This window comes from Mandrillus leucophaeus, unplaced genomic scaffold, assembly GCF_000951045.1.
Source record: "Mandrillus leucophaeus isolate KB7577 unplaced genomic scaffold, Mleu.le_1.0 Scaffold88, whole genome shotgun sequence".
NCBI classification, from domain to species: Eukaryota; Metazoa; Chordata; class Mammalia; order Primates; family Cercopithecidae; genus Mandrillus; species Mandrillus leucophaeus.
Genome location: NW_012109585.1, coordinates 1,933,512 through 1,949,350, shown reverse-complemented (window position 1 = coordinate 1,949,350; position 15,839 = coordinate 1,933,512). Strand labels below are relative to the sequence as shown.

The window sequence follows — 15,839 nt, the reverse complement described above, 5'->3', positions numbered from 1 at the left end:
TCGACAGCTCTTTAATGAGGGAATCTTTGGTTGTAATGAGCAGTGCCACCAAGAGTCATCTCATGCCACAGACTCAGTTATCGACATGCCCTCTACTGCACTGAGCTCAGACTTGGAATCTAGAAAGTGCATAGAAGTGACAAGTGGCTTAATGATCAGCTCATGTTTATCTTGAGTTTCTTTTTTTTTAAGTCTTATTGGAACTTCTGGGGGCACCAAATGTCAATCAAACGAGTATCTAAACAGAGGTGAGGAAACCCCCATTATGGGTCAAACTTCCTTGCAACTGTTTCCTCCAGAGTGTTACAGAAGACTGCCATAGGTCTGACCCCTATGTCCCAGGTGCTATTAGCTTCCTGGATTTACTAGGCCCAAGAAATTCTAGAAATCCCTCTCTGCAACCACACACTTTAATGGGATCACATCTGCGTGTGTACCAAGATTCTTCTCAGAGCTACCAGAACTCCAAACAATTTAGTCAGCAACTGGCACATCATCTCCTTCTGAGTCTTTTCTCAGGCCACTAGGCAGTCAGAGGCAAACCAGTTTGTTCCTGTTGGCTAGTCCCAGGTTCCTGGAAGCTGTCACATTTAGCTTTGCAGCAAAAGTGAGGATTGGCAGCACTTTCTCCACAGAGTTGCTGTTATTTTAATGATTGAACAGCCTAGAATTTGTTCTGGGGTTCAGAGAGAGTGAAGTTAAATGTCCCTACTCACTGGGGCTCTGGGTGAAGGCAACTTACAATACAGACTGTGCTTAAAACCCATGACCAGCTTCAAGCCAGCTTTGTTTTTTCACCCACTGTGTTTTTTCAGCTCATAATGAAGGAGAGAAAAAATTGCCTTTACCTACATGTATATTATTTGGGAAATTCTGATCTGAAAGTTCCTGGCATGATAGACTGCCATAGAAGCCAAATCCTCAATAGATGTAAGGTTGAATACTGTAGAAGTTCAGTAAGAGCGCTTCCATTTTTAATACTACTCTCCAGAAGAAGGATTTGGGGCTTGACCTCTCTTTGAGACCCTGCACCTACTCTGAGGCAGTCAGTTCATTGATTGTCTGGTTAGGTGGCCTCACCAGCAGCCCCGAAGTCTCACAGCTGTCATTCTGGTATGAGTTACTCCTAAGCGGAGTTGACAAGAAGGTCGGTTCACTGGTGACAGTTTTATTAACCACATTACCTGATCAAATTGCCTGTGGAACTAATCTCTCTGCAGTCATATTTCTCCTACTGAATGTTGATTACCTAAGCTTAATTCCTTTTTAAATGTATCACTAGGTAAATGCAGCTTTAGAACCTTTACTGACAATCTTAAACCCATGAAACATACTTCAAAATTTCTGCATGGTTTGGTCTTAAAAGCACTGACTCTGCCCTGAAGCTGGAGTACTGGTACTTTCTGTGGCTTTGACCCATGTGACTGGGATGTGGGGATGGTGGAGCGCACAGTAGGGCAGCTTGGCACCTGCAGGTTCCACTCCTTCTATCACTGGTGGGCACTGGACCCTCCCCCTCAGGGAAATAACACTCCTTTTGAGCTCTTCTCTTTCCTTTGCCTTTTTCCTTCCTGCAATCTAATTAGCTGTCCATGTGAGCCAGAACCTCAATCAAAGGGGCCAGGGAAACTAGGAAGATGTTTGCAGTGGGTCTGCAGTACCCCAGCATGAGCTGTGTTTGATTTCCAGCCTACTAGTCATTTCTCTTTTCTGGACCTACTTCATAAAGCATACATGTCACAATGTAATTGAGACTGTGAAATGAGATATTCCATGAAAAGAGCTTAGAGAAGAGAAACTACTCAAATGTTGGCTATTACTATTACCATGATTACAATTATTATACTGTGGGTTTGGAGGACATGCTTAGGACATTGCATAATTAGAAGAAGAAAAGTATCTTTATTCTCAATTCTGTTATTAATCCTTTCAAATTATGCCTCTCATGTTTAAAATTTTATCACTCCTGTCTCTCTTTGAAAAAAAAAAGATTTAAAAAAGCACGTCTTAACATTTTTCCTTTTATGTGGTTTCCTACTTTCACTGGGCATCTCAGGAATATTTTCTTTAAATATGGGAAAAAATCAACTGCTAATTTGAATAAAATGGACTTCAGATCATGCTAAGAAGAGAGAAGAAATAACCGCAAACGACATGCACCTTAAGCAGTCTGTACCTTGCTGCACGGAGCAATCCAATAGGCTATGGCGAGAAAAGGGAGGCCTATGGAGACTCCAAAGACAGCCAGGAATTTCACAGCGATAGACTGTTGACGTAAGCCTGAGAGATTTTCATACCACATGGTAAGCAATTGCTGCTGACAGTTAGGATGAGCAACGAACTGTAAAAACAAAACAAAAACAAAAACAAAACGCAAACAGGAAAATGGCATCGATAGCACTTGAACAGTATACAACCTAGGAGTGGCTGGGGGCTGAAATGCTCCACCTGGGGGTGGTGGAGGAACCTGCAGTGGGTGGGGGTGAGGCGTAGGAAGGGGGTCTTCTGACTTGGGGATGCTGAAGAGCTTTGTGCTGTGGCCAGAGTCCTTGCAAGACTGGCTGAATTCACACTTTGCAAACTGGGTCTAGAAAAGTCTCAGGCACAGAAAATGAAAGTCAGCTTTTGGGTACATGCTTGTCTTCAATTCGGCTGTTCAGCTGACCAAGGGAGACTTATCTCTGGGCAGAGTTCACTTGGGAAGGAACACAGAGGAATGGATGGAGCATGAATGGGGTTTTGGAGTCAGACATGGATGTGAATTTTGTTCTACCCCCTACTAGCTGGGTGACCTTGGGACAGTTATTTAACCTCTCTGAGCTTTAATATTCTTATCTGCAAAACAGAGTTTATCACATTGTCTTGGAGGATTAAATGATATTGTAAAAAAAAAAAAAAAAATCCCCTCTCTTTTCCTATGTAGTCCAAAGAAAAATGCTTACAGTGTTTCCAGAGAATGTGTTAAAACTCCTCAGTATTTTCTTACTGGATCCCAGTGGTGTTGGGCTTGAATCCAGTTTTTTTGTGGCATGATGGAGCATCGCTACATTGGATCCTCCACAGAGTAGCTTCCTTCTGGGACATCATGCACCCTTCTTACCACCACTTCTCTCTCTTGGAACTGTTCTACCCTAATGCCTAGGTTACAAGACAGACCTCTTGTGACTCTTTTTTATTGTGTGACCATGTCCTGCCCTCACCCCTGGATTCAGCTTATTGGACTAGGAGTGTAACCCTGACCTAAACTGGGTCCATCAAGTTTTCTCTCCTGAGTGTTTGGGACTATATTGAGAGAGGCAGTCTATTTATTTAGTGCAGAGTTATCATGTCACCTTGGACAGTCTGGGCAGCTATATTCCACTTTGTGGACTAAGTAGCAAAACAAGTCTGTTGAAAACAGAAAGAGAATGGTGTGCAGAAAGAGGCTGAACTAGTGTTTGACCTCTTTAGGGCCCAGCTCCACTCTACCCATGTGGTCCATGAGACACTTTTATATTCACAGACAAAATATTTTGTTTTCTGCTTGATCCAGCATATTGGCTTTAGTTGTTGCCACCAGAACATCCCTTTTCTGCAAATAGTAGTTGCTGATTGGCCATTTGTTTAGTTGAGTCAGGGTCAACTGGAAACTGGTAATAGGCAATATTTAAGCAAAATTTATGGGAATAAAATTTACATTTGAAAAAAATATTAGCTTCTTTTTGCCCCATGACAGGAGGAAGCCTTTGTTTGCTTTTGACAGGTCTGCCCTTTGGCCCCACTCGGATACCCATGTGCTGCCAGAGCATGGCTGGGCAGTATAGACTAGAGAAGATAGACTGGGCATTTTTCAAAGGGATGACTTATCAACTGAGTACCCTGGAACGTCATGTGCTGATTTTCACCTCATTTGCCTCCCTGAGTATTAAGGGGACATATACAACGATTCCTGGGAAATGTGAAACATTCCCTTTTCATTACAAGAACAATATAAATAGAGCTATTTTAAAATTCACAATGTAAGTGACAACATGTTTCCCGTTTCTGTGAACTCACAGTAACTCACAGTAACAGCCACACAATCTTTGAGGACACTATCAAAGGTTTCTTTGACCCTACAGCCCCTGACAATACCATTACTTGAAATATTAGATGCAAGTGAGGCTTTTCTTTGTAGCATTACTGGCTTTTCTTTGTGGCATTACTGCTATGCTTTCTCTCCAAGAATAGCCGTGGATTATCCTCAGCCCAGGGAGGAACCCCAAGGACGCAGATCATAAGACATCCTGGGCCCTTCTGGCTCACAATGAAGAGGAGCAGGCAATGGAAAGTCACGCAGACATTTCTGTAATTCTCAGGGTCTAGTCATAGCACAGTCTCAGAGGGAGTGGTGGGTGAGCACGGGGTGCAGTCACTTTTGTTTTTCAACTGCCAGCCTTCTGTGGATACTGAAATGGCCCTGCTTCTGCAGAAATTCATAGTCTGATTAGAAGGCACGACACATGCTGTGAAATAGAGGATGAGTATTTGACTCACCCTATGGCTCCCTGCACTACAGCTGCCTGGGGAGGACACCTGTCGCAATCCCCATCATTTGCTTCTTGTCTGTATCTGGGAGAGCCTGTCCCTGCTTCTGCTGCTGCTTCTTGGCAGACAGGTCAGCACCACAGATTGGGCAGAAGGCCAGAAGAGCAGAAGCTCTGAAAGAGAACACAGTGGCGACCATTCCCCAGTCTCCCTTGATTGCCTCAGGGGAAGACAGTGGTCCCAGTTAAAACAGAGGGGTCTCTTGGGGCTCTGTCTTCCTCTGACTGGACCTTTGCTAATTTCCACAGCTGCATTTATCCCTCTATAATAAAGCAACCTAGCTTCAGACATGCTATTTGTTTGTAGGTAGACTTTATGATGTAATAAGATAACAGCTGTGGATAGTTGAAGCCCAAATTGCTGTTTACCTCTATCTGGGTACCGTTCTGTACTTGTGGCAGCCCTTCAAAGACAGTTCAATGTGTATCAAAAGATTTTTTTCCCCTGTGATTTTGAAGCATGAAAAAATATCATCCCTGACCCAAGGAGGATGAGAGTAGCAAATTAAGCACACCAATAGGACACAAAGAAAACTCTACCCAAAAGGGCACACAGCTAAGGAATAAAGGCAGGAAGAACTCGGGGTGTGACTGGGATTTTCAAAAGCAGAGTCAGAGAGGAACTGATGGAAGAAAAGCTTATAGCTAGAACAGAATAGGAACTCAGAAAATTGGTGTTGTCTTGGGCTTTTTTTCTTTGGCATCTTGCTCACAAAGGGATAGAATGATCAAAGGATGGATGCCACCAAGAGCTATGCCTAGGCCATTCCTGCCTAGAGCGTGGCACACTTGTAGGAGAATTCTTCAAGGAAAGAACTGATGTGGCTGCCTAGATTTTCCCAGCGACATGATTCACATTCATGATAGTAGGCAGTTTGTAATGGCTGGAGCCGAGAGTATGCGAAGGAGTTCACATGGGGCTGAGCAGGCTCTTAAGAGAAAATAAATCAAACTACATTTGTAACTGAGATGGACTGTCCAGGGAGCTGGGTGAGGGAGGGTCTGGAGAGGAGTGGGCCTGCAGGGAGAGATAGGAGGGGACACTGAGACAGAATTTTCTGTAATGGAAAGGCTGACTGTGCCCCACTCAGGTGACAGTCTCTCTTTTCTCTCAAGTAATTCTTAGTCACTCCCTTTCATTGTACTTATAGTTCTGCATGATCCCCTGCTGGAGAGAAAACTCCTCCTGGAGGGCTCCTGTGCTCATTAGCATGTTGTTCATGAATGGGCACTGTTTGAGTAAATGGCATGGCCAGAGTTCTCTGCTTTCAGATTGCAAATCTGGTGCCATCCACAGGACCAAAATTGCCTTCCTTCCTCATTGCCCCTCTGAGGTGGCCGACTCCCTGCACTTCTGCATGCTGCCACATCTGGAAGAGGCATGTGGGTACCCGAGGCTGAAAATGGCTTGCTAGGAGACACGGTGAACAGATAAATGATTGAATTCATGACTGCTGAATTTATTTTCACTGTAGAAGTGCCAGGAGATTAAGAAACAACAACAACAACTTCCTTAATTCCCAAAGGCAGTTGAGCTAGGAGTTTAAAGAGACGAACCAGGAAAAATTTCACAGCATCGTCTGGAGAAATGAGCCCCAAGAAATGAACCAAGGAGAGGGGCAGGGATTGAAACTAAGCTCAAGGGGATTTGGGGCTACAACTTGGGGTTATTTCATACACTCTGCCTAGGCACACCACCCCACTCACCTTTCTGCAGCACTGCCTTCAGAATTTCCCATTTTTTGATCATCTGAGCATCTGTCACATAGCTCCTTGATTGCTAGGAGATTCTATTTTGATGCCTCTATAGATGTCTGACACTCGATTCTACCCTCCCCTGACTCCTCTTCCATGTGTGCACCCCTGATCCCAGCTAACTCTGGAATGCTTCTTGGTCATTTCTATAGCTGGGGGTTCTGCCAGCAGTTGCTGACTGAGCCTTTCTGGAAGTCCACTGGGCAGCAAAAGGAGACGGGCCTCTCCGCAGGCTCTTCATTCCCACGGATATTCAATATCAACTATTACGTTAGGTCTCTTGCTTCATTATTCTCAAAGACAGCTCTCTGTTCCTGTATCCCAGGGACAGCAGGACCCAAAAAAACTATCTGCCACCTCTCTTTAAGCAAACCTCCAATTTTCTACACCAACAGAGATTACTTACACAAATGCCCTGAATTGTTGGGTTGCTCTGAGGACTGTGCCTGTGACTCAGCAGCATCTCTCTGACCAGAGAATGATTTTTTGATGAAGAAAGTCCTTAATGAACTAGCCTATGTCTCAGTTTCAGGGTGCCTGGACTTCTTCCAGAGCTGGAGGCAAGCCATTTCCTGAGCGCAGGTGCGAAGGCAGGAGCTGTGGCAGGGCTTTCTGGAGGTAGAAGCATTTTCCTGCACTCACCAGAAGTCCTCTCAGAGTAGAGAGCTCAGAGGGTGCTGATGTGACTGGGTTTCCAGTCTGGTTATGTTGTCATGGCCAGAGTCCCATGGAAGGCTGAGTCAGCTTCTGGCTGGCTCCAAATTACTGCCTCTGCCCTTTCACAGTGTCACAAAGAGGCCACTCTCCATGCCTGGCAGCAACTCTCTCCACCCTACCCGAGGCTGTGCCCTAACCTGAAATCAAAGAAGTGGAAGCCATGTCCAGCAAATTTTCTTGGATTATTTTCAACTCCTCCCCTTCCTGAGCCGTACCATCTAGCCACGCTGCTCTACATGCTGTTCCCAGACATGGCATATGTAGCCACCCCCTGTCTATGTTCAAAGAAGGTCCATCCTGCTCCTCTCTGGTTTAATGCCTCAGCAGCCTTCATGACCCTACTTCCCCTTTGGGAGGCCGAGGCAGGTGGATCACGAAGTCAGGAGATCAAGACCATCCTGGCCAACATGATGAAACCCCATCTCTACTAAAAAAAAAAAAAAAAAAAAAAAAAAAACCCACAAAAATTAGCCAGGCATGGTGGCTGGTGCCTGTAATCCCAGCTACTCAGGAGACTGAGGTAGGAGAATTGCTTGAACCCAGGAGGCAGAGGCTGCAGTGAGCCGAGATTGCACCACTGCTCTCCAGCCTGGGTGATGGATCAAGTCTCCATCAAAAACAAGCAAACAAACAAACAAAAAAACACCCAACTTCCTGTCTACCTCCAAGTCCCACCAAGTTCCTTAGCCCCCAAAAGACATCTTGGACACCTATGGGTCTTATTCTGTAGCCCACTCACTTGGTAATCATGGTTCATAGGTCAAGTTGTGGATAGACATACTCTTATGACTACATCTGGTCTTTTCTGTTATTTTTAATCTTGAAGGAACCAACTGTCTAGGTATCTCCAAGGGTGCGCAGCCTTATGTTTTCCATGCAATAGGTGCTCAATAAACTTCTGTTGAGTGATTGATAAACTGAGTGTTTTGAATCCCCTAAGATTTTCTCCATGATTTTCTCATCATCCCAGAATAATTTCTAAATGTAACAAATCCTGTTACTCAGGGCCTGATGAACACTTAAGTGTCTTCACATCTTTACTAAAAGGCAGGCAGGAAGTGGGCATAAAAGCTAAACCAGGTACTCATCTTCTTGTGTAGGAAAAAATTGAAATATGAGTCCAAAATAAGGTTTGAAGATTATCTCTTGGATTAGATGAGGATTATTTAATTTTTATGTATGCCATGTACCACTGTAAACTGACATTGATCCAGAAAATATTTATTTAATAATAAGGAATCACTAATATTTGCTGAGCACTATTCTGTGTCAGACCCTGTGCTTACCAGTCATTATATTATTTAACCCTCACATCAGTTCTTTAAGGTGGGGTTGGTAAATCTCTGTTTTAAATATGGAGGCATTAGACACAGAGAGATTAAGTAACTTGTCTACCGTCAGTCACAAAAGTGATTATGATGACAGGGCCTGGACTGGAACCCAGGCCAGTCTGACATCAAAGATAGCATTTTGAACTAATTTACCCTATATTTCCTCAAGGTAGATTTAAAATCAGACTGAAACACCAAAGCACAAGGGATTATGGTGATTTTTCCAACTCCACAAAGGCCAGGGGACTCACCATTTGAGATGCTGTTAGAACTCTCATCTCTCTCTGCCCTCCTGCCTGTTGGTCAGCCAAGTCTCAGTAGAGATAAAAATCAGAAATACACAAGGAGAAGGGCTTGAAGCCACTTTTCTTGATAACTTCATCCTGCTAAAGATGACATCCTGGGCTCAATGTCTTCTACATATAGAGAAGAATAGAAGCAGCTGATTCCATGATGGCTCAAGTGCCTGATCACTTCTTTGTCAGGACCCAGGTTAATGTGGAGGCCACCCAAGCTCAGATTTATAGCCTTGAAAAGTGCAGACTCCATTTAAACAATCACTTTGCTGAAGGACCTAATTAGGATTTCAAGTCCCATGACAAAATCCTACCTGACACTGACATCTTACTAGGAAGAGCAGCAGTTCCCTGAGCCTGAGTTCTGACTGGATAATATTCCCAAGTTGGTTCCACAACTCTGCAGGCCTTGCTGGTGGCTGTGCTGTGCCTTGGTTGCAAACGTTCATGGGGTTGGGAACATGCACAGGCTCTAGGTCAGCCTGCCCAGGTGTCAATACAAGCTCCACCACTGATTGCTGAGGAACTGAGTAGCTTAATTCCTTAGGTCTCAATTTCTCTACTTATGGAATGTCCGTAATGATGACTAACTCAGGGAGGTTTCAAGGGTTTAGAAAATGCAGTTCCAGTTTTTGGTTTACGGTGCAATTTTTAAATTCAGCAAACTTCTGTTTACCAACATACTGCTTTTTAATTGGTATAATATTTCTGAAATACAAATCGCTTATATCATGCATCAAATTTTTTAATCAACTAAAGATGTGCTCACTTACAGAGTATTCATCCACTTTCTGTGACTCTAAAGTAAAGAAACTTGATTATCATTAAAAGCAGTTTTTCTTGCATGAATAATTCTTACTCTAGTTCAGAAACTTTATCAACAAGGAGAACACACACCCAAAGGTATTAATATTGATACAGGAAATCTGCATGGGAATCTGTATTTATATTTAATTAAATGAAAAAAGACAGAGTGGGACTGCTTTCTTTAAACCACAGTGTCTGACCAGTACAAAAATGGTGGTCCTAGGTTGATGGAACTGGGATAGGGTGTGGTGGTCATACATTTTTCAAAGAGATTCCCTCATATTATCAAATGAAATATTAGGTCAATTGCAGGCAGATGAAGGAATCAGAGGGAACTATTTGGAGCTTACTTAGAACTATCCCTTTATAATTCTAAATTTTCTAAATTTCTCTTTCAGAGAAATGTGAATGTAATTCAGTAATGAGTTATTTACTTTTCAGAATCACATTTTATATTTTATTTTTACATAATTATTTTTAAATGACACTTTAAAATTCAGTTTAGCTCCTGTGAATTTATATTATAATGCTGATGTATGTATAACATCTATTTTGCCCATATTTTGTTTTTACTTGATGCTTTCATTTGTGTATTGTTTTATACTCAAAATGCACTCAAGATTTAGGGTTACTAATTTTAAATTTTAACCTTTGAATTCTTAAAGTTATAAATATTCTTATTACCAGTATTTTGATATTGTGAGACATAAATGCAAAATAAGAGTATAGACATTGGCTCAAGCATTAGAAATAACATGTGTAACCCAAACGTGGCAGGTCTTGGCAGCTGGTTAGCACAAACCTAATACCATTGGCAGACAGTCATCCATCCATCCACCAGACATACATTAAATGCCTATTGTTACCGGGTACCAAGAACTTTTAGGAATGGAGGACATAGTGAATAAGATGGCCATGGTCCCTGCCCTTGGGAAGCCTGATAATTCCCTAATCTTGATGGTTCTGAGTCTTTTCAGGCTGGACGACAGGGGATTGTTTCATGATAGCCTCCTATGTATTCCTACTCAAGTCATTCTACCTGTCACTCAGTGTACCAAGTGCAGGACATCAGCTCCTCCCTCCTCCCTTCCTGAATGAGCCCCGGGCAGGGCCAGGCCAGTTCCTGGGACACAAGCTGTTGTATGACCAGTTTTCTGCCCTCTGCTGTGTCCTCAGGGGCCAACTTTCTCCTGCAGTTCTGTTGATGGGCCCACATGGTGAAAGTTGCTGGGTTCCTTGGATCTTGATGCCTCCTTGGTGTGTGGGGTGTCTGATTTCTTTGCGAAGGCAGTTGCTTGCTTTCCATTGCTCCTATCTCACTTGCTCTCCATTGCTCCTGTCTCCAGATCTCCCAGAAATGCCTGTTTTCCCCAGAAATGCCTGTCTCTTCTCATGCCCATCTTTTCTAAAAGGGCAGTCCCCCAACAGAGTTGCTGGAAGTGAAACCCAGAGTGAAGTAACGCCTTCCATTGTTCCACAGATTCTCTTTCCCGGGCTCCAGGCCTGCATGAATCCACTTCTGATAGTTCCAAGATGAGGATTACTTGTCATAGTTAATTTTACCTCCATCTGAGTGTGAGTTAGCCTCCCACTAAGGCAGGATGAAGAGAGTTGTAAAATCCTGAACCAGTATTCTTAGCTCCCTACACATAGCTCATTTTGGTTTGTGAGAAGGGAGGTGAAAGGGGTCTGAGCTCAGAACCCTTGCTCATCCCTCACACTTAGGTCTTGACCAGATTTCTTACTTCTGGGAATTTTTAACCTTATTTCCTGTCCTTTCATTTCCCAGCACCAACCTGACCAACAAAGACCCATGTAGACAAAGTTCTAGTTCATTTTCATGTGATTCTGGGCCTTATGCAAACAGTGGGGTGTGCTTATCAATGGACATCCACTCTCCTCCAACAATCACTGTAACTCTTCACATGTAGAGTGCACAGAGCACTTTTAAAGGGCATCGCCTAATTCCATTTATCACCCTGCCACTCCTACTCTCGAATACTTCTGCCCTCTTGGTGCTATCTGTGCCTACTCTGCCATCCAAGGCTTCAGTTTAGACAACTTCAATTGCTGTCTTCACTTATTTGAGAAATGTGGAAATTCATCATATCTCAAAACTGGGAAACATTATTTCTGGTAAAGGGCATGTTCTGGTCATGCAGGAGACCTCTGATTTTCTATTCTCAGATGTCAGATGAGGATATGAATACTCAGCATTCAAGGATAAGGTACCCTGGGCACTTGTGTTTGTGTTTTGCTCCCTTTGTCATTGAGGGACCAACCTCCACACCATGATATGTGTGTATGTGCGCACATGTGTGTGAATATTCACACACCTATATAAATTTCTTAATGAGTTGGGTCAATTTTGGTCATACTTTGAGTGTTGGTTTTTATCCAACCTATGGCAAATAAAATCTCTTTCTCCCAGAATGTTAATATGTTTTAGAAGTAAAAACTGATTCCCATCGGATATTGTGATATATTTAAAGCCACATCTACCTACACTCAAATCTATCTATGCATCCATTCATTCAACAAATATCTACTAAGCCAGGCACTAGGGACACAGAAGTTGATAATAATGTCCTGGCTCTCATTGCCCTCAATGCCTATCAGAGAGACAGTTAAATAGGCAAGTTCAATATAGCTCCAACAGTGCCCCAGCAGGAGTTAACCAGGGGTGTCATGGAACAGCAGAGAAGAGGCACCCAGCCCAAGCAGGAATGTGGAGGGACAGTGAGGAATGCCTTGTTGAGGGAAGGATTTTTGTGCAGAGTTGTGAAAGCTATACCCAGGCCACTGAGAGAAGAAGGGCTGAGGAGAAGGAGCTGCAAAACATTTGGGCTCTAGAGTCAGTGCTTGCTTTAAATCTTGCCTCCGCCTGTGACTGGCTGTGTGAGATTGAGCAAGTTACTTCACCTCTGATCTGTGTCTATTTCATATGTAAAGCAGAGATGACAATATTGATGCCACACTGAATGAGTATATTCAAAGCTCTTGGCATGGTAAAGGGCACAGATTAAGAACTTAAAACATTGTTGTTATTGTTGCTGTTATTACTGAAGCCTCAGAGCCTGGCATATTAGGAGAGATGTAGGTAGCTCAGGGTGGCTGGACCATTGAGGAGTAATGGGTCTTGTGAGTCATGCTAAGATGAAGGCTAAACATGACTTGGAAAAGTACGGTGCCTTGGGAGCCAGGTAGAGTTGTAACAGACTGTTAGTTTGGACATACAGGCCAGATATGCATAACATGGAATTTTTTTGCACATGCACTTGCTCTCACTCTTGCCCCCATTGTACTCCCATGTACAAAGAAGCAGAACAATATCCTTCATTTAAATTGCAGCATCAGATAGTCTCAAAAGGTTCCAGGGGCACTTGATTCATGGAACCTGCCCAGTGGACAATGATAATTTATTGCAATATCCAGTATTCTGTTTGCAGCCTCTTTAAATGTTAATGATCACTAATGTAATTATGATTGAGAAAGTTCCTGGGCCAGTGTGGGTCTAATTTAATTTACAAAGCCATCTGGAGCTATGCAGGATTTTTTAAACATTTTTTCCAGACCAAATTTGGATGGCTTCTAGCCACTATAATGTCAAACCTATAGTAAAGACACTACCCTCAGACTCTAAGGATCTAGAAGGGAAGCCCAGTGGCCTGAGGATGAGTCAAAGGATGCAAGGCCGATGGTAGATTTTTTAATCTCCCAGCTGAACAAGAGACCAGATGAATGGCTGCTAACTATGCTTAGAAAAAACAATTCATGTTTCTTCCCATGCCTATAAGGCTTTTGATAGTCCAGTTCTTGCCTCAGTGCCCCTCCATGTATTCCTGAAATGCACCAAGGCCTTCCTTGACAACCCTGCCCAAAAATAGAAGCCTTCCTTGTGCCCCCTACTCGGTTCCTCCTGTCCTCTAACCCTGCTTTGTTATATCACTTGGCAACCACTAGAGTTTATTAAGTATTTATTGTCTGTCTCTGTACTAGAACATAAGCTTTATAAGAGCAAGGACTTTTTCTTTTGCCTCATTGCACCTGTACTACCTGGAACAGTGTCCAGTACATAGTATAATTTCAAGAAATACTTATCGAATGCACGAATTTATAAATGAATCCACAACTCATCTCTTTGATTCCACAGTGTACTCCCACAAGTAGGAACTCTCACTCCTCTCTCCTCCTGAGGTAAACGGCATTTCCAAAGATGGTGACAACAATGTCTCCCATCCCACATGCTCTGGAATCAGACCTTGACAATCCTCCGTCAAGAGGTGGGTCTAAATCCCTGTGGTGGAAGCTGGGATAACTCTTAATGACTTACTCTGAAGAGGATGCTGCAACACTTTCCAAGATTGAGCCTTAGACATCTTCAGTATCTCCTGAGAAAGCTACCTCTTAGAAGGCAGCTGCCATGCTATAGTTCAGCTCCCCTGCTATGAGGAAGACCCCCATGCTGTGAGGAAGTTCAGAATATCCATGTGCAGGGAGAGAGACAAAATAAAGAAGCATTGAGGTGCCAGCAATGTGGGTGTAGCCTTCTGACATCTTCCATCTTAGTCAAACCACCAACTGAATACAGCTGAACAAAGATTTTAGTATAAGAACATCCCAGCTGAATCCTGCCTGATTTCCTGACCTACAGAATTGTGAGTAAATAAAATGACTGATTCTTTTCCAAACCACCAAGTTTTATGCACCAAAAGATAAGTCGAACACCGCCCATCAGTTTCTAGTTCTCAGCACTCCACATTGTCTCCTTCTCCATGGGCCTGTGGGGCAAGAACTCCTTCCTCGGTCTTCATCTCCTTTCTGCCTTGAACGTTCATCCTCTGCTCCTCTCCCTTCTCAGAGGTAGAAGCATCTCACAAACAACAGCTGCACTTACCTGTGTTGTTAGCTGCACTTACCTATGGCCTCCTGACCGTCTGAAATCTGGCTCTTAAACTCTGCTGAAATTACTGTCTCAGAATCTTGTTAATTTCCTTCTGGTTGCCAGACACACAAATCTGTTCTGTATCTTCCTTCCCTTTGACAGCACTGTGGTCCAGATGCCGCCTACTGCTCCCTAAGCCATGAACACTCGCCTCCCTGGACCCAGTCTGTGTGTCTGGGTGTCTGAATAACCTTCCTGGGAGATAAGCCTGTCTTGTTTTCTTGCCTGAAAATTCATCATAGAAGAATGAGTGACATTTTGCCTTCCACCTCCTTAGGAGGTGGCCAGGAGGGCTCTGTGTTCTGGTGGTTGTAGCTGAGGAAGAAGTTAATAGTTTCTTGAGATTTCAGGAATAGTTTTGAATATCACATGCAGGCTTTTTGGGGGGATTGGGGCTTGGTGAAGAGGAGGGTCTGGAGGAGAGTCCTTGGTGTTGGAGAGATGTTTCCTGAGACCAGGAAAGGGGAGTGGGGTTTGAATGTCTTCCGTGGGATGGCAGGCATCAAGGTCCAGTTGAACTCCCTGCCTTGGAGGTAGATGGCCCCCAAATGCAGATCATTCCAGAGCGCTGAGAGGATTGACCAAATGACAAGGGTCTTCTTTGTGGAAATCCTGAAGAGGGCCCTAGCACCAGCCTGACTCAGGGGTCTTGCTTCATTTGAAGCTCCAGGAGGAAAGGGTTACTTCTTTTCTGTTTTGTTTTTCTGTTTTATTCCCAGCACCTGCTATAGTGTCAGGAAAACAACGGGTAAAAAAAAAAAAAAAAGAAAAAAAAAAGAAAAAACCCTTTGTTGAATGAGTAAGATGGAGTCATGGCTTAGAACAGATTGTGGTGATCAGCACTTGTTGGTGGCATCAGGTGTCCATAGGAGAAGGGCATAGACCAAGAACTCTCCTTTAGATACACAAGTGAGTCTTCAGGGCCGTGGTACAACACAGAAAAAGGTGCTCCCAGAATGACTGAGACCAAAGTTCCTTCCAATCTGGGCAGGAGACACTGAGCCAGATTTCATATAGTTCAGAAAAATTTTAAAATGCTAAGAGCCAACATTTATTGGATATGATGTGCCATACATTGTTCTAAATGATTTTCATGTATTGATCAATTTAATCCTTGCAACAATTCCATCATTAGCACAATCACTAGATCTTTTTTTTTTTTTTTTTTTACAAAGGAGGAAACTGAGGCAGAGGGCTAAGTAACCCATCCGAGGTCACACAGCCAGGATGTGAACCCAGACATGCCTACTTCAGAGCTTGAACTACACCAAGCAGCAGTTAATATGTGAGATATCTTACCAGCAAGAGGCACAAAGCAAATTCATGCTGGTTATGCCTGTTTCTCCAGTCATTACACATTTAATGCTATATATACACATATATATGGATTATACATAACATTTTAACAATATAATGTTAATTT

The 15,839-nt window shown here is 43.2% G+C and overlaps 1 protein-coding gene across 3 annotated transcripts in view; it reads right to left on the bottom strand.

The window, feature by feature from the left end:
- TRPC7 (transient receptor potential cation channel, subfamily C, member 7) overlaps positions 1–15,839 on the bottom strand; it is a 141,072-nt gene that overhangs the window by 60,490 nt on the left and 64,743 nt on the right. For 2 of the 3 annotated variants that reach the window (XM_011969179.1, XM_011969181.1), the window contains one exon: positions 2,177–2,341. The exons of the other annotated variant lie outside the window; for it this stretch is intronic. In XM_011969179.1, the coding sequence (XP_011824569.1) occupies positions 2,177–2,341 (165 nt within the window). The remainder of the gene's footprint in view (positions 1–2,176; positions 2,342–15,839) is intronic. 3 annotated transcript variants of the gene reach the window in all.